Genomic DNA, 26,349 nt, shown 5'->3' on the forward strand with positions numbered 1-26,349 from the left:
ATTTTGGACGTCCAGTGAACAATGATTGGGAAAGAGCCACATACAGAGAGTGTAACAATGTCAATGTTTAGACTTGATGGACAAGTGGCAGTGATCACTGGCGCGACACTGGGAATTGGACTCGCATACGCTGAAGGATTAGCATCAGCTGGAATCAAACAACTAATTTTGACTTATCGATCCCAAGAAACATTCGATTCAGCAGTGGTCAAAATCAAACAATTCAACCCTGATGTCATTATAAGTTCCATATATGTTGATTTTCTTGCCATGCCCGAAGATGAAATTATTGAGTTGATTTATAATGAATCCTACACTAAATCTACAACAGGTACAATCGATATCTTAATCAACAATGCAGGTATTAATGAAAGACACCCCGTTGAAATATTCCCTCAGGACAAATTTGATAATGTAATCAAAGTTGATCTAAACATCCCCGTGAAGTTGACTCGTCGTATAGGTACCAAGATGCTAGAGGTAGGGACATGTGGTAAGATTGTCAACACATCGTCAGTACTAAGTTTCCAAAGTGGTGTGTATACCGCCGCATACACAGTAGCTAAAGGCGGATTAAAAAATTTCACCCAAGCAGTGGCTAATGAATGGAGTGCAAGAGGCATTCGAGTCAATTGCTTGGCTCCTGGATATGTGGCTACTAATTTGACTGATTCGATGTCAAAGGAAAACCGTGATTTGGTTAGTAAGAGGATTCCAGTGGGGAGATGGGGCAAATGTGAGGAGTTTAGAGGACCCATTGTGTTTTTGTGTAGTGAGGCGTCGAGTTATATGACGGGGCTGACTTTGGTTGTTGATGGTGGATGGTTGGGCCGGTGAGAGAGGGGTTGAGAGTTGCAATTGTGATGATGAAATGTGGACATTGAGTGAGGACTTTGTATTAATCTACGTTGTGTACGGAAATACAAATGTGTTGAAAGTGTTTGAGTCAAATGAAATGTCTGGCAAATCTGGTGATACCTTTGCAACTGTAAAGTTATCTATGAAATTAAACTCTCTTGTATAGTTGTTGTGCCAAATGTACAATTTTACTATACTCTACATTACTTGTGTACGGTCCGAGAAATACGGCCCCGGTTATAGGATCTAAAGACTTTATCTGACTTGTAAAGAGAAATCCAAGTGGCATGGTGGTCGGTCCGAGATTAGGATCGTGACGGAACGTGGTGACTCTATTTTGTTGATATTTTTACATCCCCCAATTTATATGAATTGAGAAGTGGGGGATAATTTCAAAGTAATGAACCGCTACACCAAAATTATTCCAGGTCGTAATCTGTTCGATATTAACCCAATATCAATCTCCCTGCTTTATGCTTGCAGCAGACCTGGATATGAAGGATCCCGTAGACACATGTTGCATTTTAAGGAAGATGTAGCTTTCTGCAATGAAAACTGTTGATTGCAGGACTAAGTGGATGATAAACCTTCACTTACACAAAAAGTAAATACTTCCAATCCCCAATATCTTCGACGGTTCTTGGTTTAAATAGCACTACAATGCCACCTTTTCAACAATTGATGGACTTCAATTTCAATAAATACTTCTTTTTTACGAACTAACTCCATCAAGTATGTCGTTGTTTACACTAGAAGGTCAAGTTGCTGTAATCACAGGTGCAACTCTGGGTATTGGATTAGGCTATGCTGAAGGTCTTGCTTCTGCTGGGATTAAACAATTGATATTAACTTATAGGTCGCAGTCAACACTTGATTCTGCAATTGAAGAAATTAGAAAGTTCAATGACGATGTGATTATAGATTCGATTCAAGTTGATTTTGTTGAAGACGAAGAGAATGATATTGTTGATAAGATCTTCACCCAAGCTTATAAAATATCCTCCACTGGGGTAATTGATATATTGATAAATAATGCTGGTATTACTGAAAGAAACCCCGTTGAATCTTTTCCTCAAGACAAGTTTGATGCTGTTATCAAAGTTGATCTTAATATTCCAGTTAAATTGACCCAACGCTTTGGTGCCAAGATGCTCGAGTTGGGAACAAAGGGGAAGATTGTAGCTACAGCATCATTACTTTCTTTCCAAGGCGGGTTTGCATCATCGCCATATGCGGTTGCTAAAGGTGGAATCAAGCAATTTACCCAAGCAGTTGCTAATGAATGGAGTTCACGTGGTATTCGTGTCAATTGCATTGCTCCTGGGTACGTGAGGACAAAGTTGACCGACAATATGTCTAAAGAGAGCAAGGATTTGGTGGACAAGAGAATTCCCATGGGTAGATGGGCGGAAAGACTGGATTTTAGAGGACCAATTGTGTTTTTGTGTAGTGATGCTTCAAGTTATGTTACAGGACTGACCGTAGTTGTTGATGGTGGTTGGCTAGGCCGTTAATATATATTATCCCTCTAATTTAAACTATATACCACCTGCTTCTCTATACCATCTAATACCTCTATCGAAGCTAACAACACAAATACCTTCATTGCTATCACCACCAGCTCCCCCTCTGACACCTTTGCCAATAAACTTGACACCGCTAGCAACACTCTCATCCTGCTGATCATCATTAGTAGCATCATCCAAATCGGTAATCGAAATATTTATCGTTGCTTCACGTTCACTATTTTCTAAATTCCATACTCGTACACATTTATCGAATCCACAAGACACCAAATTTTTCCCTTCTTCGTCAAAATCGAGACCCAAGATCCATCCTTGGTGGGCGAATCCACCAACAACACTTTTGGCTGAATGTGAAGGAGTTGCCAATGTTCCGACATTTTCGCCATATTGAACATCGTACAATGTGATTGAACCCGCAGCTTGGTTATCCCTTGCTACTGCTAGTAGCGTACCACCAGGTGAGAATGCAATTACACGAGGTATCGATGATGATGAGTTGAATTTTGGGTTTCTGCTGACTACTAAATCAGTTGATCTGAATGTGTAGACAACCTTTAGATTTTGAAAGTCATAGAGGAGAACATCTCCATTAATATATCCCACGGCACATTTTTTGTTGTCGGTTTTATTGACAGCAAGGGAAATTGCAAATGGCGACGATGAAGATGATGATGCGTTTGGTGATGCTCCATTTCGTAAATCACCATACTTAGTGAATATAGAACGAATTTTGTCCCCATCTGCGGTGGCTGCAACTGTGTACACTTCAGTAACTCCATTCATCTTGTTTACTATAAAGTAGTCCTGTTTTGATTCAGGATCAATATAAAACCCAGGTACCCAACTTTTGCTCAATTCGAGATCGCAATCCTCCAAGGTGGTTAAATCATCATTGACATATTGTTTAAATTTGATCAGCCCATTGAAACATGCAAATGCGACAATGGTCACCTTTATGGTTGAGCTTGGTATTTTATTCTCGTAAACGGCTAAATGGTGCACGCCACTCTTGTCAATAAACACCGACTGTACAAATTCTTTTGGATTGTGTACTTCATCCTTCTTGTTATCCCAGAATTTGGCATACCCGTCACTCGATACTGAAATCGTATACCGTGGTGTAATCTCTAAGCCTAGTACATCCGACTTATGTGCTTGTGATGCGCTTACTGTTGATATATATTGTTTACCCATGACTGGTATCCCTCATCAATGTGTGTCAAAATATTTCACCAGAATTTTTCTTAGGAAAAAAATCACATTGCAACAATGCCCCTACTGTTCTCCTACTCCGATTAGACAAAGTCGTGAACACTCCTTTACCGTACTCCATGTCTGACGAATTGGTATCACTGATTACGAAACAATCGATCTTTCAACATAATTTCCCGATAGATTTGAATTTTGCTCAAGCGCCGGGCATTAAGTCACCTACGGAACCATCATCACAAAGCGTACCATACAACAAATTAATATGTAGAAACAATTCGGAATTGTTCTTTGCTCAAGATAATCTTGTTAGATGCTGTACAATTAATCCGATTACTTCAAATTACAAATTATTGAAAACTGCCCATGCGGATTTTGAAGTTGTGTCTTTGGAAATTAATGAATCAAGCACGTTTTTGGCAATTGTGGGTGATCTGATAGTTGATATTGTTTCCTTGCCACTGGTGTTGAACACAAAACAGAAATCAGTTTTCATTGAAGATAAACATTATAGAATTACTGATGTTGGAAAGATTAAAAAAGTGCTTTGGCAATCGATTGTTGCCAATGACTCGATGTTGGTGATTTTGAATGATAAATTTGAGGTGTATGGCTTTGATTTGAAAAAATCTGTCACAATTCCAGCAATAAAGATCTGCTTTGATGAAAAGGTGAACTCTGTTACCTTTGGATCGCGAAGAAAGATAAATGATGGGTTGAAATTGTACGCGTCAACTGATGATAAGATTATTAGTGTTGATTTTTACAATGACTCAACAAAAATTGCCGTGTCGGAATCTGCTATAGATGTCGCAATTGGTGACTCTCAGAACGTCATTGAGATGATCAAGGACAAATTTCCAGGGCAATTAACGTTGCTCACTCTGGCAGAGGCTCAATTGAAGGTATACGAGTCTTTACATGACCAACTTCTGAATAACTTGCGTGAGGTTAGAGGTCTATACACTGAAGATCCATATGAATTGTTTATTGTCGAACCAAAGTTGACATCACCCGATTATAAACCAAGAACAGTGGCGCAAATTGGGGCTGATGACTTGGTGTCCTTTGGAGACAACGAGCACATTGGATTATTAGCAGCAATAGAGAACGATACTATTTTCTACTTTTCGAATATTCTTGGGTCCGGGTTGGTAGAATATGAAGAGCCAAAGCAGGTAAGCTATACTAAGCCAAAGAAAGGTTTTGGTTTTGTTGACGCGCTTGATGACATAAACGCAGAAAAGCTATTCTGGCAACAGGATTTAAATGCATTGGAGTTTTTGCAATCGGAGAAGCTACCTTTCAGTGGAAAGGGATACTTGAAGAATTTAAACGGCCGTGGTAATAAATTTGTTGCTGTGATTGATGGGAGCTTGGTTGTTGTTAATTGCGAATGGGTTGGTGAGCTTTTGGCTGATTTGGAAAGCGAAAGTATTGATATTTTGGATAAGATCAAACCAACTTACAACCTCCTTTCTTCTGGAAAGGACCTTCAAGGATTCGCGGTTATAACAAAGTTTGATCTGGAAGTTGGAGTCATTGTGCGTGATAATTTGGAAATTGTGACAATCAATGCTGATGTCATTACTGAGCAGGAGGAGGCCAAAGAGGGATTGAAGATTGATGATAAGCCGTTTGTCCCATCGCTTGCTATATCTGTTGAACCATTTGCTGAAATTCAATCCAACCTCAAGGCGTTGGAAAACTCAGTCTCTTTGAAATGTGACCCCAATATTAAACTTGAACCAACGATCGAAGTGCTTGAAAAGTTGAATAATGATTCCCTAAAAGTTAATCAGGCTGTGTTTGGGTATTCTGTGTATGCCATTAAGTTACAATCTAGAACCCTTGCTCAGTTGAAATCACTAAAACTACAAGTTGAGACGTTAAAGAACTTGACCGATGATACGCCATATAATGATGAAATTGATGATAGGATAAGCAAAGTAGTACAGAAACAAGAAGTGCTCGATTCAAGAGTGAAGCATATACAATCCAAGATCAACAATGAAATGTACAAGGTCAAGAATGTGCCCTTCTCAAAAGAAGAAAAGGAGTATTTTGGGGAAATCAACTCATGGAACAAAATCACATTGGACATGATTGAGCAACTAAAGGGGCTTAGCGAAGAAGTGGAAGAATGCAAGAAGATCAGACCAGCTGAAGAGGATCCGGAGGAGAAAGTTGTTTTGGAGAATTTGCTACTACAACAAAAAGTCAAAAAATTGCTTACGTGGTTGAAATTTCAAGGCTCAGAGATACATGATTTGATGGAAAGAGTTAGTATCAAAGCCTAACACTCGGGAGGACATGTAGAACTGTATATTTGTAGAGAATATTACACCTGCTGATGACCGTGTACTATGTGGAAGACGCTCACCAAACCAACAAAAAAAATCAATTTCTTTATCCTCAAAACAAAATCGCCGAAGCTCCACCAACAGAAGCTGTTGACTCACCACGAAGATGACAGACGTCGCACCGCCTTCAAGCTCTACTCCTAACGACTACATACTCAGTTTATCAGACGAAGAAATAGATCACGATCAGAAAATAGGTATCAAAGCCATTCGGTTATTCTTACAAAGCAAAACGTCGTATGATGTATTACCCGTGAGTTATAGACTAATCGTATTAGATACATCATTATTGGTTAAAAAGTCATTGAATATCTTGCTACAGAATAACATTGTTTCAGCTCCGTTATGGAACAACAAGACTTCCCGGTTTGCTGGTTTGTTAACTTCAAGTGATTTTATCAATGTCATCCAATACTATTTCCAATACCCAGAGAAGTTTGAACTAGTTGATCAATTGACATTAGATGGGTTAAGGGACGTGGAAAAGGCCATTGGTGTTGATCAAATAGAAACTGCCTCGATACACCCTTTCAAGTCGTTATATGAGGCATGTGTGAAAATGTTGGAGTCGAAAGCTAGAAGAATTCCATTGTTGGACACAAATGAGAATGAAGCAAGAGATATAGTCGTCAGTGTGTTAACTCAGTACCGTATTTTAAAATTCGTGGCTTTGAATTGTAAAGAAACCAAGATGTTACTAAAACAAATCCAACATACAGAGCTCAACAAACCAAAGAAATTGAGCACTTGTACAATGGATACTCCTGTTATCGAAGTGATTCATTTGTTAACATCAAACTCAATTTCATCTATCCCCATCGTCAATGAAGAAGGTAAATTAATAAATGTCTACGAAACAGTTGATGTATTGGCGTTGGTCAAAGGTGGTATATACACAGATTTGGACTTGTCCGTAGGTGAGGCATTGTTAAGGAGATCAGAAGATTTTGAAGGAGTTCATACTTGTACCGTAACTGATAGGTTGAGTACTATTATGGATACAATTCGAAAATCAAGGTTGCATAGATTGTTTGTTGTTGATGATGAAGGGAAATTGATTAATGTGATCACATTGAGTGATATTTTAAACTATATATTGTTTGGAGAAGATTAATAAATTGTGAGGTACAGCTAACTTTGTGACTTTGTCTTGTAGAATCTGAGAGTCCTTTTGATAAGGTTCAGCTTCTTCGTGCCACGCTTTTCAGATTTTCATGGTAGCTTCCCTTGATATCGAGATAGGCAATATATCTCTACCTCATGCCGATTTATTTTATTGATACACTCTTAAGGGTTTACTAGACCATTTTTACCATTTTTGACTAAGGATCTTTCCCGAGGGTATTTGCTTAGAATTCGTTTTTTCTTTTTCGTATAAGTTGTTTTGAACCTGTTATAAAAACGCACAATGCTTGCAAAAAAATGGTCCAAATATTAGGCAAAATTTTTACTCTTGAAATTGGAAAAATTGCTACAGCTCAAATGAAAATTTCATTATAATATCCATGACACCATAACCCCTTCTTTGAGACTTGTTGGTGCTTGAAAAACCTGTTTACAAATTTATTGTAAGGATAGAGGTACATCTTAGTGTCGTGTATGAAAATACGAGACTCCGATTCACCTTGGTGTCACAAACCCAGTTGCCGAGTTTTGTGAAATGTCTTTCCCCCACTACAATACTCATTTTGAATCATAGCAAGTGTGAGAAAGTACCTTTTGCTATACAAGCTGGTTAAAGCCTGTGTTTTCAGAGGATGAGGTCCAGAGTAAGGTCTGCATAATTTTTAATCAAAGCATATATAATTGTAGGATAGTTTTCCATTATTGTTTATTTGAAACGCTCTTATTCTCTTACGTCTTCAACTCAACATCTCAATCCACTCCTGCAAAGTCAGCGTGTTGTCGTACTTTCTAAGTGTACCTCATATCAAGGGACAATACTTTCTTCGTTTCGTCTATCAATTCAACAATGTACATTCAGAACACAAAATGAGATTAAACAATGCCGGGTGTATATTTCCACACACGTGAATATACACACCTATCTTTATATGTTAGCCTATTTCCTCAGCCCTTTTTGATGTTTCGTATATGAAGTGTTTTGGAACAGAAGATCTACTCTGTTTTCACTAATCCTAGCCGTGTACACTTATTGGTCAGTTCGATCAAAGTCATTTAGGCTTGAGACGCACTTTTGATATTGCTTATATAAGGATTACCTAACAGATTTCTCACTTTTTTCTTACACGAAATGGTCAATGTCTATTATCTAATGTCGCAAATGCTTAGTGCGACAGCATTTACATTAGCAAGTTCCAACCTTGAAATTTAGTACCATCAGGAGATGTTTCAAAAGTGTCCTTCGGAAGGCTTTATGAAACTAAGTTACAGGTGCCTGTCTCCATTTCTGAACTAGTATCCATTTTTGAGGTGCAAACTTATCTTATTTATATCTATGTTTAAGGAAGTTTATCAATTTGTGCGATGCCCTTAAAAAAAAAAATTCAAGCCATCTCTGCCCATCTTAAACATCAATCAACCGTCACAGAATAGCACAACATGGGGAAAGTACAGAAGAAAAACAGTAAAGGGCGTTTAGATAGATACTATTACCTTGCAAAAGAAAAGGGATATCGTGCTCGTTCTTCATTCAAAATCATCCAAATAAATGAAAAATTTGGTCACTTTTTAGAAAAGTCAAAAGTTGTCATTGATTTATGTGCTGCACCGGGTTCGTGGTGTCAAGTTGCATCGCAGCTATGTCCTGTTAACTCGTTGATTATTGGTGTGGATATAGTCCCCATCAAGCCTTTGCCAAATTGTATCACATTCCAAAGTGATATCACCACAGAAGATTGTAGGAGTAAGTTGCGTGGACATATGAAGACTTGGAAAGCCGATACAGTACTACATGACGGTGCTCCAAATGTTGGTTTGGGATGGGTTCAAGATGCTTTTACGCAGTCGCAGTTGACCTTACAGGCCTTGAAGTTGGCAGTGGAGAATTTGATAGTGGGAGGAACGTTTGTCACCAAGATTTTTAGATCAAGAGATTATAATAATTTGATGTGGGTATTTCAGCAACTATTTGACAAGGTCGAGGCTACAAAACCACCAAGTTCGAGAAATGTATCTGCGGAGATTTTTGTTGTCTGTAGGGGTTTTAAAGCTCCAAAGAAGTTGGACCCTCGTCTTTTAGACCCTCGTGAAGTGTTTGAGGAGTTGAACGACAAGAAGAGTGTCAATAATGAGGAAAAAGTGTTTAATCCGGAGAAAAAGAGAAGACAAAGGCAAGGTTATGAAGAAGGAGACTACACTTTGTTCCACACTATGCCAATCATGCAATTCATCAAAGAAGATGATCCTATAAATCAGTTGGGACAGCTCAATAAGTTTGATATTGATGATAATGACCATGAATGGAAAATAGTGAAAAAGTTGAAGTCTTATAGTGAAGAATTGAGAGAATGCTTTAAGGATTTGAAGATTCTTGGAAAGAAGGAGTTCAAACATATATTGAGATTCCGTAAACAAGCTAGGGACTTGCTAGGTGTTGATAAAGAGGAGGAGAAACCAGAGATTGAAGTGGAGGAACTTACCGAAGAGCAAAAGATTGATCAGGAATTAAACCAAATGTTGGAGAAGCAAAAACAAAAGACAAAGAGAGCCAAAAAGACGGCAAACGAGTTGAAGCAGAAGGAGATTATCAGAAATCAAATGCAAATGGTTACCGATATGAATATCGGTATAGATGCCGCACAAATTGGTGCAGATTCATTGTTTAATTTGAAAACTGCCGAAAAATCGGGTCAGTTAAGCAAACTTGCTGCTGGTAAAAAGGCTATGGTTTTTTCAGAGGAAGATCGTGCAAGGGATACAGAGATACATTTCGATGAACAGGAGGCAAACAGTGAAGACGAAATTGATGAATTGGAAGCGCAATTGGATGACATGTACGAACAATATCAAACCCGAAGAGCGGAAAGGGACGCAAAATATAAGGCAAAATTGGCTAGAGGAGGCGATGACGAAGCATGGGATGGTATAGAGTCAGCCGACGAGGAGAAAGATGAGGAGGATTACGAAATGGAAAGTCTGGACTCCGACGAGGATGATGATGAACATATCAAGCTAATTGCCGAGGGTAAACAAAGTGGGGAGCTCACCAAAACTGCTAGAAGTTTCTTTCAATCTGATTCAATTTTTAATGAGCTTGATGACGAGGATTTGATTGAGGAATCTAGGCCAAGAGCGGAAAAGAAGGCAACTGCTGCAAGCGTACCAACAAATGGAAAAGCGGATGTGCCGGCGGTAGACTTTGACTCTGATTCTGATTCCGATTTTGAAATTGTTCCTAATACAGGAGACGATGAAGAAGAAGAGGAAGAAGACAGTGACGATGAAATGTTGTCAAACAAGGAGAGGGTAGATTTGACAACTGCGGAGGCAATGACATTAGCTCACAAAGTTGCACTCGGACAAATGTCAAAGAAGGATCTTATCGAAGAGGGTATTAACAGGTATTCCTTCCGTGACAAGGAAAATCTTCCTGAATGGTTCCTTGACGATGAACAAAAACATTCAAAATTAATCAAACCAATCTCCAAAGAAGCTAGTTTGGCAATCAAGGAAAAGCTTAAGCAATTGAATGCTAGACCTATTAAGAAAGTGTTGGAGGCCAAGGGTAGAAAGAAGATGAGAGCATTACGTCGTTTGGAAAAATTAAAGAAAAAGTCTGACTTGATCAACGAGGATAGCTCTAAATCTGAATACGACAAGGCTGCAGAAATCTCTAAATTGATGCAAAAGGCTAAAAACAGTGGAAAGGATAAACGAAAGAAGATGACCGTTGTCGTTGCTAGAGGCTCCAATAGAGGTCTCAGTGGAAGGCCAAAGGGTGTTAAAGGTAAATATAAGATGGTTGATGGTGTTATGAAGAATGAGCAAAGGGCATTAAAGAGAATTTCAAAGAAGCATAAGAAGTAAATATGGATAAGCTGTTATAGACTGATATAAGTTAATAGTTTTAATATTGGTAGTGCATTAAGTTCAAAAGTAAAATGAATGAAAGAGAAAAAAAAAAAACACCAGTCGTCATCTGTGGGACTAACCAAATTTCAATTGATATAATCTCATTTAAAGACATCACTGTTGCCGTTTTTGCTAGTGTGTAAATCAACACAACGACATGTCTGAATCTGCCACTCCGGAACACGGTAACAATGCGTTGAAGCGTAAGAATGAAGATTTGAATAATGATGTTGAGGATTCGGAAAACCCAACTTCACATAACAAAAGGATCGCCTTAGATAGCGAGCAATTGGAGAAGGAAGAAGCTTCTAGTGAAGTAATTGGTTCAAAAGGTGAAACACCTGGTAAAAACCAGGTGCGGTTTGATGATGAGGAAAACGATGAGCCCCACGATGAGCAAAATGAAGAGCACGAGGATGAGCAAAACGATGAGCCAAAAGATGAAGATAAGGGCGAGCTAAAATATGATCAAACTGATAACCATAATAATGGAGAAAAAGAAGAGGATGAGGAGCCTAAATTCAACGCAGTTACGGACAACAATGAAGAAAATTCCAAGGCAAAGACAGTTCTGCAAGATGAGGTTGAAAAGTTTTTAGAAGAAGCCGCCCTTTTATCCAAGCTAAGCCAGCCACAACCGGAGCCACAGCAACATCTTGAAGAATCTGCCCAGGCCACATCAAACCCCGTAGCAAGTCAAAAGGATTATGAACTGGACCCATCGTATGTGTCTTTTAGAATGTATTGCCCCGTCAAAGAAGCTAGCACCGTTGTCGGAAAACAGGGAGCCAAAATTAACCATTTAAGAGAAAAAGCTGATGTTAAAATACAAATAAGCGACAACTTGAGAGGAGTCCCAGAGAGAATCATCACAGTCAGGGGTACGGCGGAAAATGTTGCAAGAGCGTTTGGACTTATTGTTAGAACTATATTGGGCGAACCCGAAGACGTGCCTGCAAATTTGAGCAGTCAGCAATACAATTTGAAATTGCTAGTCCCAAATGCCATTATTGGTTACATAATTGGCAAACAGGGTTTAAAGTTTAGAGAAATTGAGGAGAACTCAGCAGCGAAATTGAAAGCTGCAGAACAACCGTTACCACATTCCACCGATCGTGTTCTCAGTGTTTTGGGTGTGGCTGATGCTATTCACATCGCTGTCTACTTTATAGCCGAAGTGGTGATTGAGCACAAGGATGTATTAAAAAAGGGTAGAGTTATTTTATACAATCCCGCAAACCACCAGCATGAGGAAAACCAACATGGTGGAAATCAACAGCAGCAACAACAACAGCAGCATCACCAGCAACAGCATCATCAGTCACGCTTCCCAAGTATTCCACAAATCGGGGCACCTCCATCAAATCAATATGGTAGCCCCATAGGATATCAGAAGCCATTTCCATCGGATAGTCCTCATCAACCTCAGTCACATCAACCATATAATTTTTCAATGATGTTTCAGCCTTCTGTTCCTCCACAGCAACAATATGGTATACCACAACAGATGGCACCACCACCACCACCAGTATCTCAAGGTGTCCCTCCTCAAAGTCAATATACAGATGAGTATAATAACACGATGATAGGAGAAGTGATAATAAAGGAACCGGTCCTTGCTGGTGACAAATACAACCAGGATGTCTTTGTGGCCAATTCGCTGATTGGATCAGTTATTGGTAAAGGTGGAAACAATATCAAACACATCCGGGAAAACAGTGGATGCTCATATGTTAAAATCGAACCAGATAGAGGACAATCTATTATGTTGGGCGGAGGCAGGGGCTTGACTAATATTAGAAGGCTAACCTTGACAGGGTCATTGGAATCTTTTCAAAAGGCAATTTATTTGATTAACCAAAGAATAAATGCCGATAGAGAAAGGAACTCAAGATAAGGTATATAATAATCTGTAAAAGTATAGTCATGAACTCGTTATCTATAAACTCTAGAAATGTTTGACTCCTAAACTTGTAAGAAGCATGGTGAATCCGCTAAACAAACCTTCACCGAGAACCAACCCACTACTAAATATAATCATACTAGTCTTGCCTCTGTTGCTGATGTTGTGCCAATTGTAAGCTATTAAGCCTCCAATAAATCTGGCGAGGGTAAAGTTGGGGGTGTTGTAAATGCCGACCCCAACTGCAACACCATTGGGGAGGTATACCAAGTATGGGTAATATTTCGAAGTCGGTGGCATTGTGTTTTTCAAAAGCGAAATTATGGCAAAAATGACACCAAATACAATGGCAAATTCCATTGCTTTTGGGGGTAAGCCCTCGCCGGTGACCAAACGTGAACAATCAATCCAAATAACAGCTGTTGGAATTCGAAATGTTTCGCTAGGGATTGTATACACCGCCATGTAAATTTGATACATTATGGAACTAAGAAATACTGAGAATATTGTGCCAATAATTTGCGCAATAAATTGAGCTTTTGGGGAAGCACCAATTAAGTGTCCTGTTTTAAGATCTTGCATAAGATCTCCGGCTTGTTGCGCTCCTGCTTCTGCAACACCGCCTGAAATCAAATTGATTAATATTTTCGCAGGATGATTAGATGGAATAATGAATGCGAATATAAGTTGTGATAATTTGCCAATTCCACTCACAGGGTTGATATCGGATACACCTAGTGTTCTGGTAGCAAGAACACTGAATAACATGGCAAGTATAATAGCTGTAAGCGAGGCGTAGATTGGAATGAGTTTCCCAAAGATGATCCGTATAGTAACCACACACAAGATTGTCGACCCTAGCGTGCCGATCAAGGCAACCTTGTTTGAAATAAGAAACTGTTTTGGAATTTCAAGAGATCCCCCGTTGAGAATAGGTTTATTATTGTCGCCATCACCACTTCCTCTATTCTCTGCCTCATTTATGAGTGATTGCTGTAACTCCAATGCTTGTGTGTAAGATTCTTGTCGGCTCCTGTAATCTACTATAAAGTCTTGCACAGACTTCACGCTCAATACTATGAAGGATACCAACGAGTCGGCCACCATAATACTCAAACTAACCCAGAGTATCCAACCCTGTCCACCTGATACCCAATCGTCGATGGGACCAGGGGCCCATTTCATATATTTTGACAATGGCGCCAAAATACCCCACCCGAATATAGCACCAAACAACATGTAGGAAACAGTAGGTAAACCCATGATGATTCCTTGACCAATGTATGCTGGTGATGGTTGAAAGTCCCACATATAATCTTTCGATGCCGATGTGCCAAAAATGGGAACCTTTTTCAAAATTGGGAAAAAGAAAGATATTAATGTGTACGCAGATGAGACTAGAAAGGTGTATGTCAAGGACCTCATGTTGGAGCTGTAATCAGTAGATTCAATAAGCTGAGTTGTTGATGTTTGCTGTTGCAAAGGTGACCCATTTGTATTCTTGGTGATATCCTCTTCCTCTTCTTCCATATCGCTTTCATAAATCTCAGTTCCATGTAACACCGAGATAAGTGTTGCCGTAGCACTCCCAGAAGGAAACGGTAATTTTTCCTTAACAATGACTTGTTTACGCAAAGGAATTGCAAAAAATACCCCAAAAAGTCCCAAACCCATCGACCATACGATAAGCTCTTTAGTTGAGAAAATGATACGCCTTCCTAACCCTGACTCATCACTGGTCATAAACTTTTCAATCGCGGGTATTATTCCGACAAACCCATAGCATAAAGGTCCAGTACCTACTGCCACTGCAATACTCTGTATATATACATTCTCCACATCGGTAAAACTTTGTGATAGGGGAGTTAGTTTGAACACGGCAAATCCAAGTAGAGCTGCTGGTAATGACATCATTGACACCCAACCAGTTTGCAAACCGAATTGAAAGTTCGATATAAGAATCACCGACCCTATTAGTAATCCAACTATGGTTGCCCTAAGGGTGACTTGAGGTAGTCCTAGTTTGGCCAAATATCCTACCCGTGAAGGAGGCTCATGGATGGTCGTCTCTGTGGACATGGTATTATGGAGTGATAAGATAGGAATGGACGCAGTAGAAGCAGTGGTTGAAAAGGTATCAGATAAAGTTGATAAGAATTTGCAAGCAGTATTTTTCGCGGAGAATCGAATTTTTTTTTTTTTTTTTTTTGGGTTCCAGAAAAGTTTCGTTGTGGTTGATAGAGTTGCTAATGGGACTAATATCAAGAGAAGGGTAATATTGAAAGCCTCATCTATGAACACTGTTCATGACTTTTTAGGGAACTAATGTTTTTACTGCGGAGCTATTTGTGTTTTTGGGTAAAGGCTGGTCCATCCCTTATCTTTGATTTAACGGAAATGCCGTTTCCCCTTTAGGAAATATTTTGCGAAACAACGTTTGATAGCCCGTGTAGCTGATTTTATCAAAAAAGGGTGCAAACTTTATCATATTCTCACTGAAGTAATGTACATTGACACTTACTCTTTGTTAAGTGAAAATCAATTCAATTCGTTTTTTTAAACAACACCGTGCATATAACCAACAAAGCTAATTCAATTCCATTTTGCAATATTGTCAATTGAGAATCAGAAACAATACTTTTATTTTGTGTTCCAGTAATAAAACCAAGGAGTTCAGCAATGAAATATCTTTTTGACAACAAGCTTGAGAATCCTTTAAAAAATGTGGTGCTAAAAGTGGTTCTGACAAATTCGAAGACTGGGCTCGTAAGAATTGAATTTTTGTAGTCTAGATTACGACCCATCTTACAGTATGTGTATGTGGAAAATTGTTGCCCTATAGAGAGTGAGAAATTTGGGAGTAACTCAGAGGTTTTGTTTTTGGCGAACTGTGACTTAAGTAGAGTTAGAAGTCTAAAATTGGCATCCAATCAAAGTTGAAAAAGACTCGCTGTGTTGAACTGTGTTTTGACCACTTTCAATCTTTAATTTGCCACATTTATTAGAAGAAGTTTATTTGTCAGGTAATAAACTTTTATAAGTTCCAGAGCAGTTTGGCCGTTTGGAGCACTTTCAAGTTTCGAATCTCGCAAAGAACCATATTACTAATGCTGATTTTAAATTTCTTCACAGGTCACTCCAAGTGTTGTACTTTGTCTCAAGTAAATAAAAAAGAGTGAATTTATTGTTCACCGATGGTGCAACAAAACTTAAATACGTTGATCTATCTGAAGATCACTTAGAGTAAGTCTATATGTCTTCAATTGGACACCTGGGTGATGCTCAACACGATGAATTGTATAGCCTTGATTTTACAGCAAACAAAGATATATCCGAGGATGGTATAGAGGTATTAAAGCTGCAATTACCACTTTGGACCAAATGCTTATTGTTAAAAAAAGTTGCTGTTGAACACACTTATGAGGATAAATACTATGCAATTAATAAGTTGGATGGAAATATGGTGCTCAACATGAAATTGCTTGAGAAACCTGACAATTTTTAGGATCAATTTGCAAGTATCGATAGGAAAGATGTAATCTCTCAAAGATGCTGATGAATTTGAAGTCGAAGAGGGGTCTGATTAAATTGACGAATATGATGAGGCGTTTGGTTTTGAAGGTTCTGGCGAAGGCTATGGTGAATATGGTCATGAACTTTATGAAATTGAAGTTCTAGAGGAGCAATGAAGGATCATTGAGGAGGCAAACCGAAGCTTGGATGAAATTCTCGTAGCAAATACCGAACATAGCTTCAATAGTCTTGTTTTAGAGTTATTAATGAATGAAGTGTTTAAAGTTATGGCTGAGAGCGCAAGAGAGCACCGCAATGTCAATAGAAACCAGAACGAATATTGAGATAATTAGTCTAATTAGATAATGGTGTGTTTAGGGAAAGTTCTGAAGCAAATCTTATTCAATTTTGAACCACATTATTTTGAAAACTAACGAACATTTTAAAAGATGTAGTCTGTACCAATTTCATCTCTGATGAATCTAAGTAGATGTATATTTCACAATACGTATCTATATGCGATTCATGAGGTTCACCCGTCAAGCTATGCAATATTTTCTCCTTCTTCGTCAGAACTAAGTTACAAAAAATTAAGCGTTTCCAATTACAAATGTGGTGCAGTTCAAGTAGCAGATTTATCAAAAACAAATCTCGGCGTTTCATATTTGTGTTTTAGCACTCGGCACTAAAATTATCTTCTTAGTAACGATATCCAACACTGTGGATGGAAAAGGCACATGGTGTGGCCAGGAAGAAAGCTCTTGAGGTCTTTTTCTGAAGTATTACACTTCCTCTACAACTCCCACGCCTTAATTTCGTCAACGTCTCTATCATTTTCTTCCAAGTAACCAACGTCAACATCATTAATACTTGCCTCATTGCAAAGGATACACTCCTTGCATAACATTTTGTCGATTTCCCGCTTTATTTCTTGCTGGTCCTTGTCCTTGTTTTTGATAAAGCTTTGATATAGTTTTTTGAAATTGTAATTTCCTTTTGATTTGAGGTTGTGTCGTACTAAGCATTCTTTGTGGAATCCGTGTTGACAATTGTCAAAAAATATAAACTTCTTTGTTGCAAGCAAGTTGTGGCATAGGTAGCAAGTTGATCCTGGTTTGATTACTGAATAGTGCTCCGATCTCTTTTGTGTCTCATCATGAGCTTCCTGTTTCAAAGTGGTGAGCAAGGAATGATTTTCCTGGATTCTCATATTGATATCCTGTAAGCTTCTTTTGTACTCGTTAAGAGAGTCCACTATTTCATCTTTGAAATTGTTGATCATGACTGTTTCCGGAAAAAGGGGTAACAAGTCTTTTAAACTGAGTGGCGAATTCTTTTGTATGTAAGACAACGTCGCATTTAACTTGTTGGAAGAGGAGTCCACTTCTTCAAGTCCCACTTTCTTACCCTCGCAAGTGCGATCAATAAGGTGCTTTGCAAATGTAAGCCACAAATGTCTTCTTGTGTTGTAGCTTTCCTTTTCCAACTTATTATCATCATCAGATTGATCGCCATCCTCGGCAATCTCTTCATACTTACTAAGTACAAGCTCCCCCAACTCGATAGCGTTATTCTTTAGTGACACCTCCAATGCTTGCTCAAATAATCCCATATCAATGTAGATCAATACCGCAGGATGAACTTTGTGATGTAACAAGCATAACCTTTGGATAAAGTTTTGGTCGTATGCTGTCTCATGATTGATGAATTTTATGATCAAGTGATTGGCATCGTCGTGATGTGAAATTAAAAGAGACAAGTAATAGTTGTTGAGCTTCTTGCTTTTGTAGCCTTTGTCATGAACCTTCAGTAAAAGCTTGATGGCAGCATTTTGATTTAGAGGGAGATTGTGATTTTTTTCACAGTATGCTAGCACAGCAGGAAGTAACTTGTCATAATTCAAATCAAACTTGAGCCAGGTATCAATGATCTTGGGATAATTTAGCAAGAAGTCGGTGGAATGTTTGTAAACTTCGTCCACATTTTTTGAATAAATTCTGATGAGAGCTTTTTCAGCAAGTGGCCAATTCTTATCTGCTATTTGATAGTTCAAAACAAAGCGGTAATCCTCGATTGTCTCAGCATAAAAGAGGGCCTTTTCTCCGCTCAAAATATTGTAAATAGATCTGTCTAGTAATTTGTGGTTTTTCTTTACAAACTCGTAGAAACGCTCATCGCTTGTTCTCGTCATCAACTCAATTATCCATGTGGATAGCACGGCCGCCCTGACTTTATTCTTTCTGTTTATTGCAAACTTTACCAACAAGTAGTCAATTAGCAAACTGACGGCATTGGACAGGTTCAACATTAAACACACTTTCTCAAAGGGTTCCGTCAGCCTAGCTAGTATGCCAATTCCTTTCTTTTGCAAATTTACGAGCTCCTTGTTCTTCAGCTCAAGTCCAAACCCGCCTCTTTGTAAATAGTCGTACCCTTGTTTTATCAACACCAAATCCCTTTTGAAAAAGTTTTCCTCACTATCTTCGAGACAGTTTAAAGCTTCCTCGAACTTGTTCATCTTGTAATAGTCGTACCAAACTAAGCTGCTTTCGTTGGATATGAGTATTTCGTAGATGTAATTTTTAGTGTACGTCCAGTATGAACTAGTGTCGCTGGCAATCCCTCGGATCTGTTCTTCCATATCTAGTATTTTCGACTCTTGATTAAGCTTGTTGTAGATGTAAACCTGCTTCCCATGGTAGCCAATAAGATGATGGGGCGTTAGAATAATGTCATCAATTGTATCATTCAATGTGGTAAATTGTATCTCATCATCGTTGGTGGTGACTTCCTTTCCAATGTATACAAACTTGTTACCGCTAGTTGTCAACAACCATTTGTCGCTAGTGCCAACTTTTTTCACAACTGGCAGAGTTTTGAATACTTTCGACAACTCTAAGAAGGAGGTATCGAAACAGGACCAGGTGTAGATTGCATCTTTTGCTAGTATGTTAATCAATGACTGATTCTCGGTGATCGCTATCCCACGCACTTGTGAATCTACCGTATGCACGTGTTTCAAGTGTTGAATATCGGTCTTTTTCGTATCATCATGCGATTTGATAGCTGCTAAGTAGATATAACCCGCTTTCGTCGCCATCACAATAGTATTTGATGACGTAAAAGCAAGTGCCTCAACGTCTAGTCCCTTGAGCTTTGGCAACGGTTTGAATGATTTGTACGACTTGTACAAGTAGAAGTATTGTTGGTCAATTCGTATAACAAGATGCTGTGCTGTAGTATCCACCCATGCGGCAAAAGAGCCACCCTTCTGTGGTACACTGAATTTCATCAACTTTGACGGATTATTCAAATCAATCTTATACAAGGTCTCTCCAACAAATAAAAACATCTGACTGTTGGCCACGAGAAGTCTGTTCAACGCATGATGTAGTTCGAATTGCAATTGGACTGGTTTGATTTCAAACAGTGGCTTTTGCAAATTATTGTAGACGGAAATCTGCTGCTGATCCAAGGAGTGTGCAGTGTATGTTGAGGGACTGATAGACCCATTCAACGACGGCGCAAGCTTCTCCATACGTCGTGAACCGTTCATTGTAAAAGGAGATTGTTGAACAGTTGATGTTAGGAATTTTCGAGCTACCAAAATGTGAAATAGAGACGTAGGGGGGTGGGGAATTTACGAGTCTGTTGTAAGAATATACGAATTGATTGTTCTGTATATGATCAGGTGGGTGTTTCGTGTGGAGAGTGAATTGGATGTAGAGTTGGCACAATATGGGCAGTGTGTTTAGCTCTCTACCATTGAGGCGTGACTCGCTTTGCCACGATAGTTGAAATGAATGACTACCAGTTCAACAGTAGAAGGATCCATTTATAGACATGTCTACTACGACTATCACTTCAAAAGTATCTTTAGACAACTCAAACAACAAAGTTTATCTCCTATCCACAATTTGGTATTGCTCCCCCTATCTTTTCTTTGGCCAGCCACCCTCAATTTCAAAATCATTTTTTCCTCGAAAAGAATTCGGAGCTAAGCTTGCTATCAACAACTAGAGTTATCAACGATGAACGTATTGAAATTGCAAAAGAAGTACCCAGTATTACAACAGTCTGATCTTTTTAATATAATTGAAGACTTTAGAGCAATTGACTTGGAGAATAAAGGTTGGGTGGAGAAGAAGGATGTAATTAACAGTGTGAGCAAACAAGGAGAATATTCCTACGACGAAACAAGAGAAACATTGAAACATGTTGATGTTGATGCTTCGGGACATGTTGAATTGGATGATTATGTAGCATTGGTTGCCAAGTTGAAGGAATCGAAGGGGGGGATTTCGGAAACTCCACAATTGAATAAAAAGACTGCACCTCCCATTCCTAGTGCCAATTCTAAAAACAAGACTTATATTGAAGGGAAAACTTCAGGAACTACCCACACGATTAACGACGAAGAGCGCACTGAGTTTACCAGACATATCAATTCGGTTTTGTCGGGTGATTCCGAAGTTGGAGACAGATTGCCATTTGATACAGAAACCTTTCAAGTTTTTGATGAGTGTAGAGATGGGTTGGTGTTGTGTAAATTGATCAACGATTCTGTTCCGGATACCATTGATACAAGAGTTTTGAACTTGCCAAAGGGAAAGAAGCAATTGAACAATTTCCAAATGTCAGAAAATGCAAACATTGTTATCAACTCCGCAAAGGCGATTGGTTGTGTTGTTGTGAATGTTCATTCCGAGGATATCATTGACGGTAAAGAGCACTTGATCTTGGGATTAATTTGGCAAATCATTAGAAGAGGATTGTTGAGTAAGGTGGATATCAAATACCACCCTGAATTGTATCGTTTGTTGGAGGATGATGAAACCTTGGAACAATTTTTAAGACTCCCACCTGAACAAATTCTTTTGCGTTGGTTCAACTATCATTTGAAAAATGCCGGTACTAGCAGAAGAGTTACAAACTTTGGTAAAGATGTCAGCGATGGTGAAAACTACACCTACTTGTTGAATCAATTGAAACCTGATGTTTGCGATTTGTCACCTTTGAGAACTAGCGATTTGTTAACCCGTGCTGAGCAAGTTTTAGATAACGCTGAGAAGATTGATTGTCGTAAATACTTAACTCCAAAGTCATTGTGCTCTGGAAATCCAAAGTTGAACTTGGCTTTTGTGGCTAATTTGTTCAATACCCACCCTGGTTTGCAACCAATTGAGGAACACGAAAAAGTTGAAATTGAAGAGTTTGATGCGGAAGGTGAGCGTGAAGCTAGAGTGTTTACCTTGTGGCTCAACTCTTTGGATGTCGACCCACCAGTTGTATCTTTGTTTGAGGATTTAAAGGATGGTTTGATCTTGTTACAAGCGTTTGACAAAGTTTTACCTGGAAGTGTTTCATTCAAGCATGTAAACAAAAAGCCGGCCAATGGAGAGGTCTCCCGATTCAAGGCGTTGGAAAATACAAACTATGCAGTCGAAATAGGGAAAGCTAATGGGTTTTCTCTAGTTGGTATAGAAGGATCCGACATTGTTGATGGAAATAGATTGTTGGATTTAGGTCTTGTTTGGCAATTGATGAGAAGAAACATTGTCAATACTTTAGCTGAGTTGGGCAAGGGAGGTCAATTGAGTGATGCTGATATATTGAAATGGGCAAACCTGCAAGTCACAAAAGGAAACAAGTCATCTCAAATTAGGTCCTTCAAGGATACCTCTTTATCAACCGGGGTTTATTTGTTGGACGTATTGAATGGTATGGCACCGGGCTATGTTGATTACGATTTAGTCTATGAAGGAAAGACAGAAGAGGAGAGGTATGCCAATGCTAAGTTGGCCATTTCAATTGCTAGAAAGTTGGGAGCATTGATCTGGTTGGTTCCTGAGGATATAAATGAGGTTAGAAGCAGATTGATTTTATCGTTTGTAGGAAGTTTGATGGCTGTGGAGAGTAAGTGAATGAATGTGCGACTATATTTGTATTTTTTTTTATTGTGTGTAGAAAATTACAGAAACCACCAACCAAACAATAATGAACTTTCTTAGAAAACGAAGGTCCTCCAACTCGTCAGAGGATTCGATTGAGGAATCACAGATTAAAAAGTCACGCAAACCACCAAATACGGCTTTTCGTCAGCAGAGGTTGAAAGCATGGCAGCCATTGCTAACACCAAAATCAGTGATACCATTCCTAGTTTTGTTGGCAGTGATTTTTGCTCCTTTAGGAATAGCCATCATATATACGACGTATAATGTACAGGAGGTGAACATTGATTATTCGCATTGTGGTGACCAGACAAATAGTTTCACGTCAATTCCGGGAAAGTACACGGGCTTCCATTTCAAGCATAATACCAAGCCAGAGTTCAAATGGAAAGTGGATGGTTCACAATGTGTCATTCAGTTTAATGTGCCAGATTTGAAGCCTCCTCTTTATATGTACTACAAATTGACCAATTTTTACCAAAATCATAGAAAGTATGTGGAGAGTTATGACTTGGATCAATTGGCAGGAAAGGCTTTATCTAGTGATGACGTTACCGATAGTTGCAAACCATTGAAGCACAGAGAATACAATGGAAAGGAAAGACTCATTTACCCATGCGGATTGATTGCAAACTCCTACTTTAACGATACAATTTCGTCGCCAGTTTTATTGAATGCACGTAATGGAGAGAATAATGAAACATACACCTTTACCGATAAGGACATTTCATGGGCCTCAGACCGCAAACACAAGTTTAAAAAGACAAAGTACAAGCCGGAAGATGTTGTGCCTCCGCCAAACTGGGACAAACAGTATCCTGATGGTTATACTGAGGAAAATATGCCAGATTTACAACAAATGGAGCACTTACAAAACTGGATGCGAACGGCGGCCTTGCCTAATTTCTACAAGTTATACGGCAAAAACACCACAGCAACAATGTCGTCAGGTACTTATCAAATAACGGTCGATTTGAACTACCCAGTGGAAATTTTTGGTGGGAGTAAGAGTATTGTCATCACCACCAACTCCATTTTTGGTGGAAGAAATGTCAGTTTGGGTGTGATTTATATCATTGTTGCTGTAGTATCGCTCGTATTGGGTATTGGGTTCTTGTTGCAATACTTGATTAAACCAAGGCGAGTGGGTCATGATTACTTGCAACAAAACTACCGAGACCAGTTATAATAGTGTGTGTAGAAAAACAGAGAAAAAAAAAAAATTGAACGTCAATTAGTCTGTAGGCAAAGTAAAGGATGAACGTGAATCCACATTTATACACATCGTCACCACAGATTGCTCAGATGCAGTTGCTACAGAGGCAACAGCTACTACAGGAGCAGGGCACTCCGTTGTCGCAACAACAGCACTTGACAAATGGGGCGGGATTGAGTGCTAATCCAGTATTACAACAATTACAGCTTCAGCAGATGCAACAACAGCAGCAACAGCAACAACAACAACAACAACAACAGCAGCAGCAGCAGCAGCAACAACAGCAACAGCAACAGCATCAACAACAAAAACAACAACCAGTCCCCATAATTAAGGATGTTTGGGCTCATAACCTCGAGTACGAGTTTAACAACTTGCGCAAGTTTATTAATGACAAGAGTACGACGATATACGCTGCAATACATCAAGAGACACCCGGAATTGTTGCAAGGGCAATTGGGTCTTTCAAAACAAGCACCGACTATCATTTTCAAACAATAAGGTGTAACTCTGACTTGTTGAATCTAATACAATTTAGCATCTGTTTTAGTAAAGGGGGAGGAAATCCAGTGATTTGGCAGTTTAATTTTGCATACGATTTGACCAAGGAGATGTATAGTGAGGAGCATTTGGCCATGTTGGCACAACAGTCGTCCATTAATTTTCAAGCACACATGTCTCGCGGGATAAAGCATTTTGAGTTTGCTGAGTTGTTGATTGATAGTGGGTTGCTATTGGACAATTCCATCAATTGGGTATCCTATCACGCTGGATATGACTTGGGGTTTCTTGTAAGTTTGCTAATGAATGATAGTCTTCCTGTGGATGAGGAAGAGTTCCACTGGTGGTGTGATAAATACTTCCCCAATTTTTACGATTTGAAATACATTGGTAATCAGGTTTTAGGGTCCGATGAGAAAATGAATAAGCCATCCATTGAGTACTTGGCAGAAGAGTTGCATTTATTGCCTATATCCCCTGCCATTCGTCAACTTTTTGGCAATGCAGGCCAACCTCTGCAACATCCCACATCAACTTTACATGCTTATTTATCAATGGAATGTTTTAAAGAGTTGTTGAGACAATCGGTGGACCCAAAGAGGTTCAAGGGGTATATATGGGGGTTAGGAAAGGAATAAATAGTATTAAACATTTAATATGTCACGTGCAGTTTTTCTCTTTTTTTATCTTTTATCAAACTCATCGCGATATTTTTTTTAATTCGTAGTTCACTTGTTCCACATCAACAATGGGAACTCAAAAGAAGGAAAAGCAAAGAAGGATCAGACAGAATGATACCAAAGATGGTAATCTCCGTGTCAAGGGTGAGAACTTTTACCGTGATGCCAAAAAGGTAAAGAAGCTTAGCATGTACAAACAAGGAAGAGCAGTTCGTAATGCCAAGGGAGAGATAATAAAAGCAGCCGATCTTCAGAGCACGGATGTGCCTACAGCAAGGGTTGATCCTAATAGGAAATGGTTCGGAAATACCAGGGTTATAGCTCAGGATGCATTATCACATTTTAGGGAGGCTATGGGAGACAAGAAGGATGATTCATATCAAGTTCTTTTAAAGAGAAATAAACTTCCTATGTCGTTACTCGATCAAGATAAGACAGAAAGTCCGACTGCAAAGATTGTTGAGACTGAATCATTTGCATCCACATTTGGACCTAAGCAACAACGTAAGAAACCTAGAATCGCTGCATCGTCGTTGGAGGATTTAATGTCTACTGCAGAGAAGGACTCAACCACATACGATGAAAAGATTGAGCTTGACCAGACAATGGGATTGATGGGAAACTCTATCTTGGACAAGGATGATTTTACCCAGGAGGCTAAAGAAGCAATCTTTCACAAGGGACAGAGTAAGAGAATCTGGAATGAATTATACAAGGTCATTGACTCGAGTGATGTCATTTTGCAAGTCCTTGATGCTAGGAACCCCTTGGGCACCAGATGTGAAAGAATTGAGAAATATATCAAACAGGAATGTCCACATAAGCATCTTGTATTTGTGGTAAACAAGACCGACTTGGTCCCCACATGGGTAGCCGTATGTATATCAGGAAACATTATCTATTGATTACTTACTAACTCGTCTTCTAGGCAGCTTGGATGAAGCACTTGTCAAGCTCATACCCAACCATTGCTTTCCATGCATCAATTAAAAACAGTTTCGGAAAGGGATCCTTAATCCTGCTTCTTAGGCAGTTTGCAACTTTGCACAAGGACAGAAAATCAATCAATGTTGGTGTCATTGGATTTCCAAATACCGGAAAGAGCTCCATTATAAATACCATTGTTGGGAAAAAGGCTTGTATCGTCGCTCCAATTCCTGGAGCAACAAAGGTTTGGCAATATGTCAAGGTCACCTCATCGATAAATATTATTGATTCACCAGGTGTTGTACCGTCTGAATCAGGTGACTCTGATGCTGACCTTTTACTACGTGGTGTGGTCAGAGTTGAAAAAGTCAAAGCCCCAGAGCAATACTTGTCAGAGGTTCTCAAGATTGTTCCTAAAAAGTATATTGCTAGAACCTATGGACTCAAGGAATCAGAATGTGGAGAGAACTTGTTAGAGACGCTTGCCGTGAAAAGTGGCCGTTTATTGAAAGGTGGTGAGGCCGATGAGAGTTCAGTTGCGAGAAAGATTATTGAAGATTTTATTCGTGGTAAACTTCCTTGGTTTTTGGAGCCTCCTCAAGATGAAGAGGTCCGTACAGGTGAGGATAAGAAAGCTGGGTATAAAAAGAGGAAAGCTGAGGATTAGT

At 39.1% G+C, this 26,349-nt stretch overlaps 13 protein-coding genes across 13 annotated transcripts; 10 read left to right on the forward strand and 3 right to left on the reverse strand. All coding sequences in view use genetic code 12, as the record gives it.

Moving 5' to 3' along the window:
- Positions 1 to 21: 21 nt before the first annotated feature.
- CORT_0H02640 (hypothetical protein) lies at positions 22 to 837 on the forward strand (the record flags this gene model as incomplete). The annotated part of the gene is made up of 1 exon (XM_003871449.1): positions 22 to 837. The coding sequence occupies one exon, from the start codon at positions 22 to 24 to the stop codon at positions 835 to 837; it is 816 nt and encodes a 271-aa protein (XP_003871498.1).
- Positions 838 to 1,592: 755 nt separating this feature from the next.
- CORT_0H02650 (hypothetical protein) lies at positions 1,593 to 2,372 on the forward strand (the record flags this gene model as incomplete). The annotated part of the gene is made up of 1 exon (XM_003871450.1): positions 1,593 to 2,372. One exon carries the CDS (start codon positions 1,593 to 1,595, stop codon positions 2,370 to 2,372), a length of 780 nt encoding a protein of 259 aa, XP_003871499.1.
- Positions 2,373 to 2,396: 24 nt separating this feature from the next.
- CORT_0H02660 (Ski8 protein) lies at positions 2,397 to 3,578 on the reverse strand (the record flags this gene model as incomplete). Its single annotated transcript, XM_003871451.1, has 1 exon — positions 2,397 to 3,578. The coding sequence occupies one exon, from the start codon at positions 3,576 to 3,578 to the stop codon at positions 2,397 to 2,399; it is 1,182 nt and encodes a 393-aa protein (XP_003871500.1).
- Positions 3,579 to 3,715: 137 nt separating this feature from the next.
- On the forward strand, positions 3,716 to 5,893 carry CORT_0H02670 (Nup82 protein; the record flags this gene model as incomplete). The annotated part of the gene is made up of 1 exon (XM_003871452.1): positions 3,716 to 5,893. One exon carries the CDS (start codon positions 3,716 to 3,718, stop codon positions 5,891 to 5,893), a length of 2,178 nt encoding a protein of 725 aa, XP_003871501.1.
- A 169-nt stretch (positions 5,894 to 6,062) lies between these two features.
- On the forward strand, positions 6,063 to 7,070 carry CORT_0H02680 (Snf4 protein; the record flags this gene model as incomplete). The annotated part of the gene is made up of 1 exon (XM_003871453.1): positions 6,063 to 7,070. One exon carries the CDS (start codon positions 6,063 to 6,065, stop codon positions 7,068 to 7,070), a length of 1,008 nt encoding a protein of 335 aa, XP_003871502.1.
- A 1,448-nt stretch (positions 7,071 to 8,518) lies between these two features.
- Positions 8,519 to 10,945, forward strand: CORT_0H02690 (Spb1 AdoMet-dependent methyltransferase; the record flags this gene model as incomplete). Its single annotated transcript, XM_003871454.1, has 1 exon — positions 8,519 to 10,945. One exon carries the CDS (start codon positions 8,519 to 8,521, stop codon positions 10,943 to 10,945), a length of 2,427 nt encoding a protein of 808 aa, XP_003871503.1.
- Positions 10,946 to 11,147: 202 nt separating this feature from the next.
- Positions 11,148 to 12,887, forward strand: CORT_0H02700 (Pbp2 RNA binding protein; the record flags this gene model as incomplete). Its single annotated transcript, XM_003871455.1, has 1 exon — positions 11,148 to 12,887. One exon carries the CDS (start codon positions 11,148 to 11,150, stop codon positions 12,885 to 12,887), a length of 1,740 nt encoding a protein of 579 aa, XP_003871504.1.
- A 51-nt stretch (positions 12,888 to 12,938) lies between these two features.
- CORT_0H02710 (Opt8 oligopeptide transporter) lies at positions 12,939 to 14,972 on the reverse strand (the record flags this gene model as incomplete). The annotated part of the gene is made up of 1 exon (XM_003871456.1): positions 12,939 to 14,972. One exon carries the CDS (start codon positions 14,970 to 14,972, stop codon positions 12,939 to 12,941), a length of 2,034 nt encoding a protein of 677 aa, XP_003871505.1.
- A 2,227-nt stretch (positions 14,973 to 17,199) lies between these two features.
- On the reverse strand, positions 17,200 to 19,962 carry CORT_0H02720 (hypothetical protein; the record flags this gene model as incomplete). Its single annotated transcript, XM_003871457.1, has 1 exon — positions 17,200 to 19,962. The coding sequence occupies one exon, from the start codon at positions 19,960 to 19,962 to the stop codon at positions 17,200 to 17,202; it is 2,763 nt and encodes a 920-aa protein (XP_003871506.1).
- A 475-nt stretch (positions 19,963 to 20,437) lies between these two features.
- Positions 20,438 to 22,330, forward strand: CORT_0H02730 (Sac6 actin filament bundling protein, fimbrin; the record flags this gene model as incomplete). Its single annotated transcript, XM_003871458.1, has 1 exon — positions 20,438 to 22,330. One exon carries the CDS (start codon positions 20,438 to 20,440, stop codon positions 22,328 to 22,330), a length of 1,893 nt encoding a protein of 630 aa, XP_003871507.1.
- Positions 22,331 to 22,403: 73 nt separating this feature from the next.
- CORT_0H02740 (Cdc50 endosomal protein) lies at positions 22,404 to 23,546 on the forward strand (the record flags this gene model as incomplete). The annotated part of the gene is made up of 1 exon (XM_003871459.1): positions 22,404 to 23,546. One exon carries the CDS (start codon positions 22,404 to 22,406, stop codon positions 23,544 to 23,546), a length of 1,143 nt encoding a protein of 380 aa, XP_003871508.1.
- Positions 23,547 to 23,614: 68 nt separating this feature from the next.
- On the forward strand, positions 23,615 to 24,712 carry CORT_0H02750 (Pop2 component of the Ccr4-Pop2 mRNA deadenylase; the record flags this gene model as incomplete). Its single annotated transcript, XM_003871460.1, has 1 exon — positions 23,615 to 24,712. One exon carries the CDS (start codon positions 23,615 to 23,617, stop codon positions 24,710 to 24,712), a length of 1,098 nt encoding a protein of 365 aa, XP_003871509.1.
- A 110-nt stretch (positions 24,713 to 24,822) lies between these two features.
- CORT_0H02760 (Nog2 nucleolar GTPase) lies at positions 24,823 to 26,348 on the forward strand (the record flags this gene model as incomplete). The annotated part of the gene is made up of 2 exons (XM_003871461.1): positions 24,823 to 25,629; positions 25,683 to 26,348. 2 exons carry the CDS (start codon positions 24,823 to 24,825, stop codon positions 26,346 to 26,348), a joined length of 1,473 nt encoding a protein of 490 aa, XP_003871510.1.
- Between the last annotated feature and the right edge of the window lies 1 nt (position 26,349).

Source organism: Candida orthopsilosis (genome assembly GCF_000315875.1).
Source record: "Candida orthopsilosis Co 90-125, chromosome 8 draft sequence".
In the NCBI taxonomy this organism is placed as follows: domain Eukaryota; kingdom Fungi; phylum Ascomycota; class Pichiomycetes; order Serinales; family Debaryomycetaceae; genus Lodderomyces; species Lodderomyces orthopsilosis.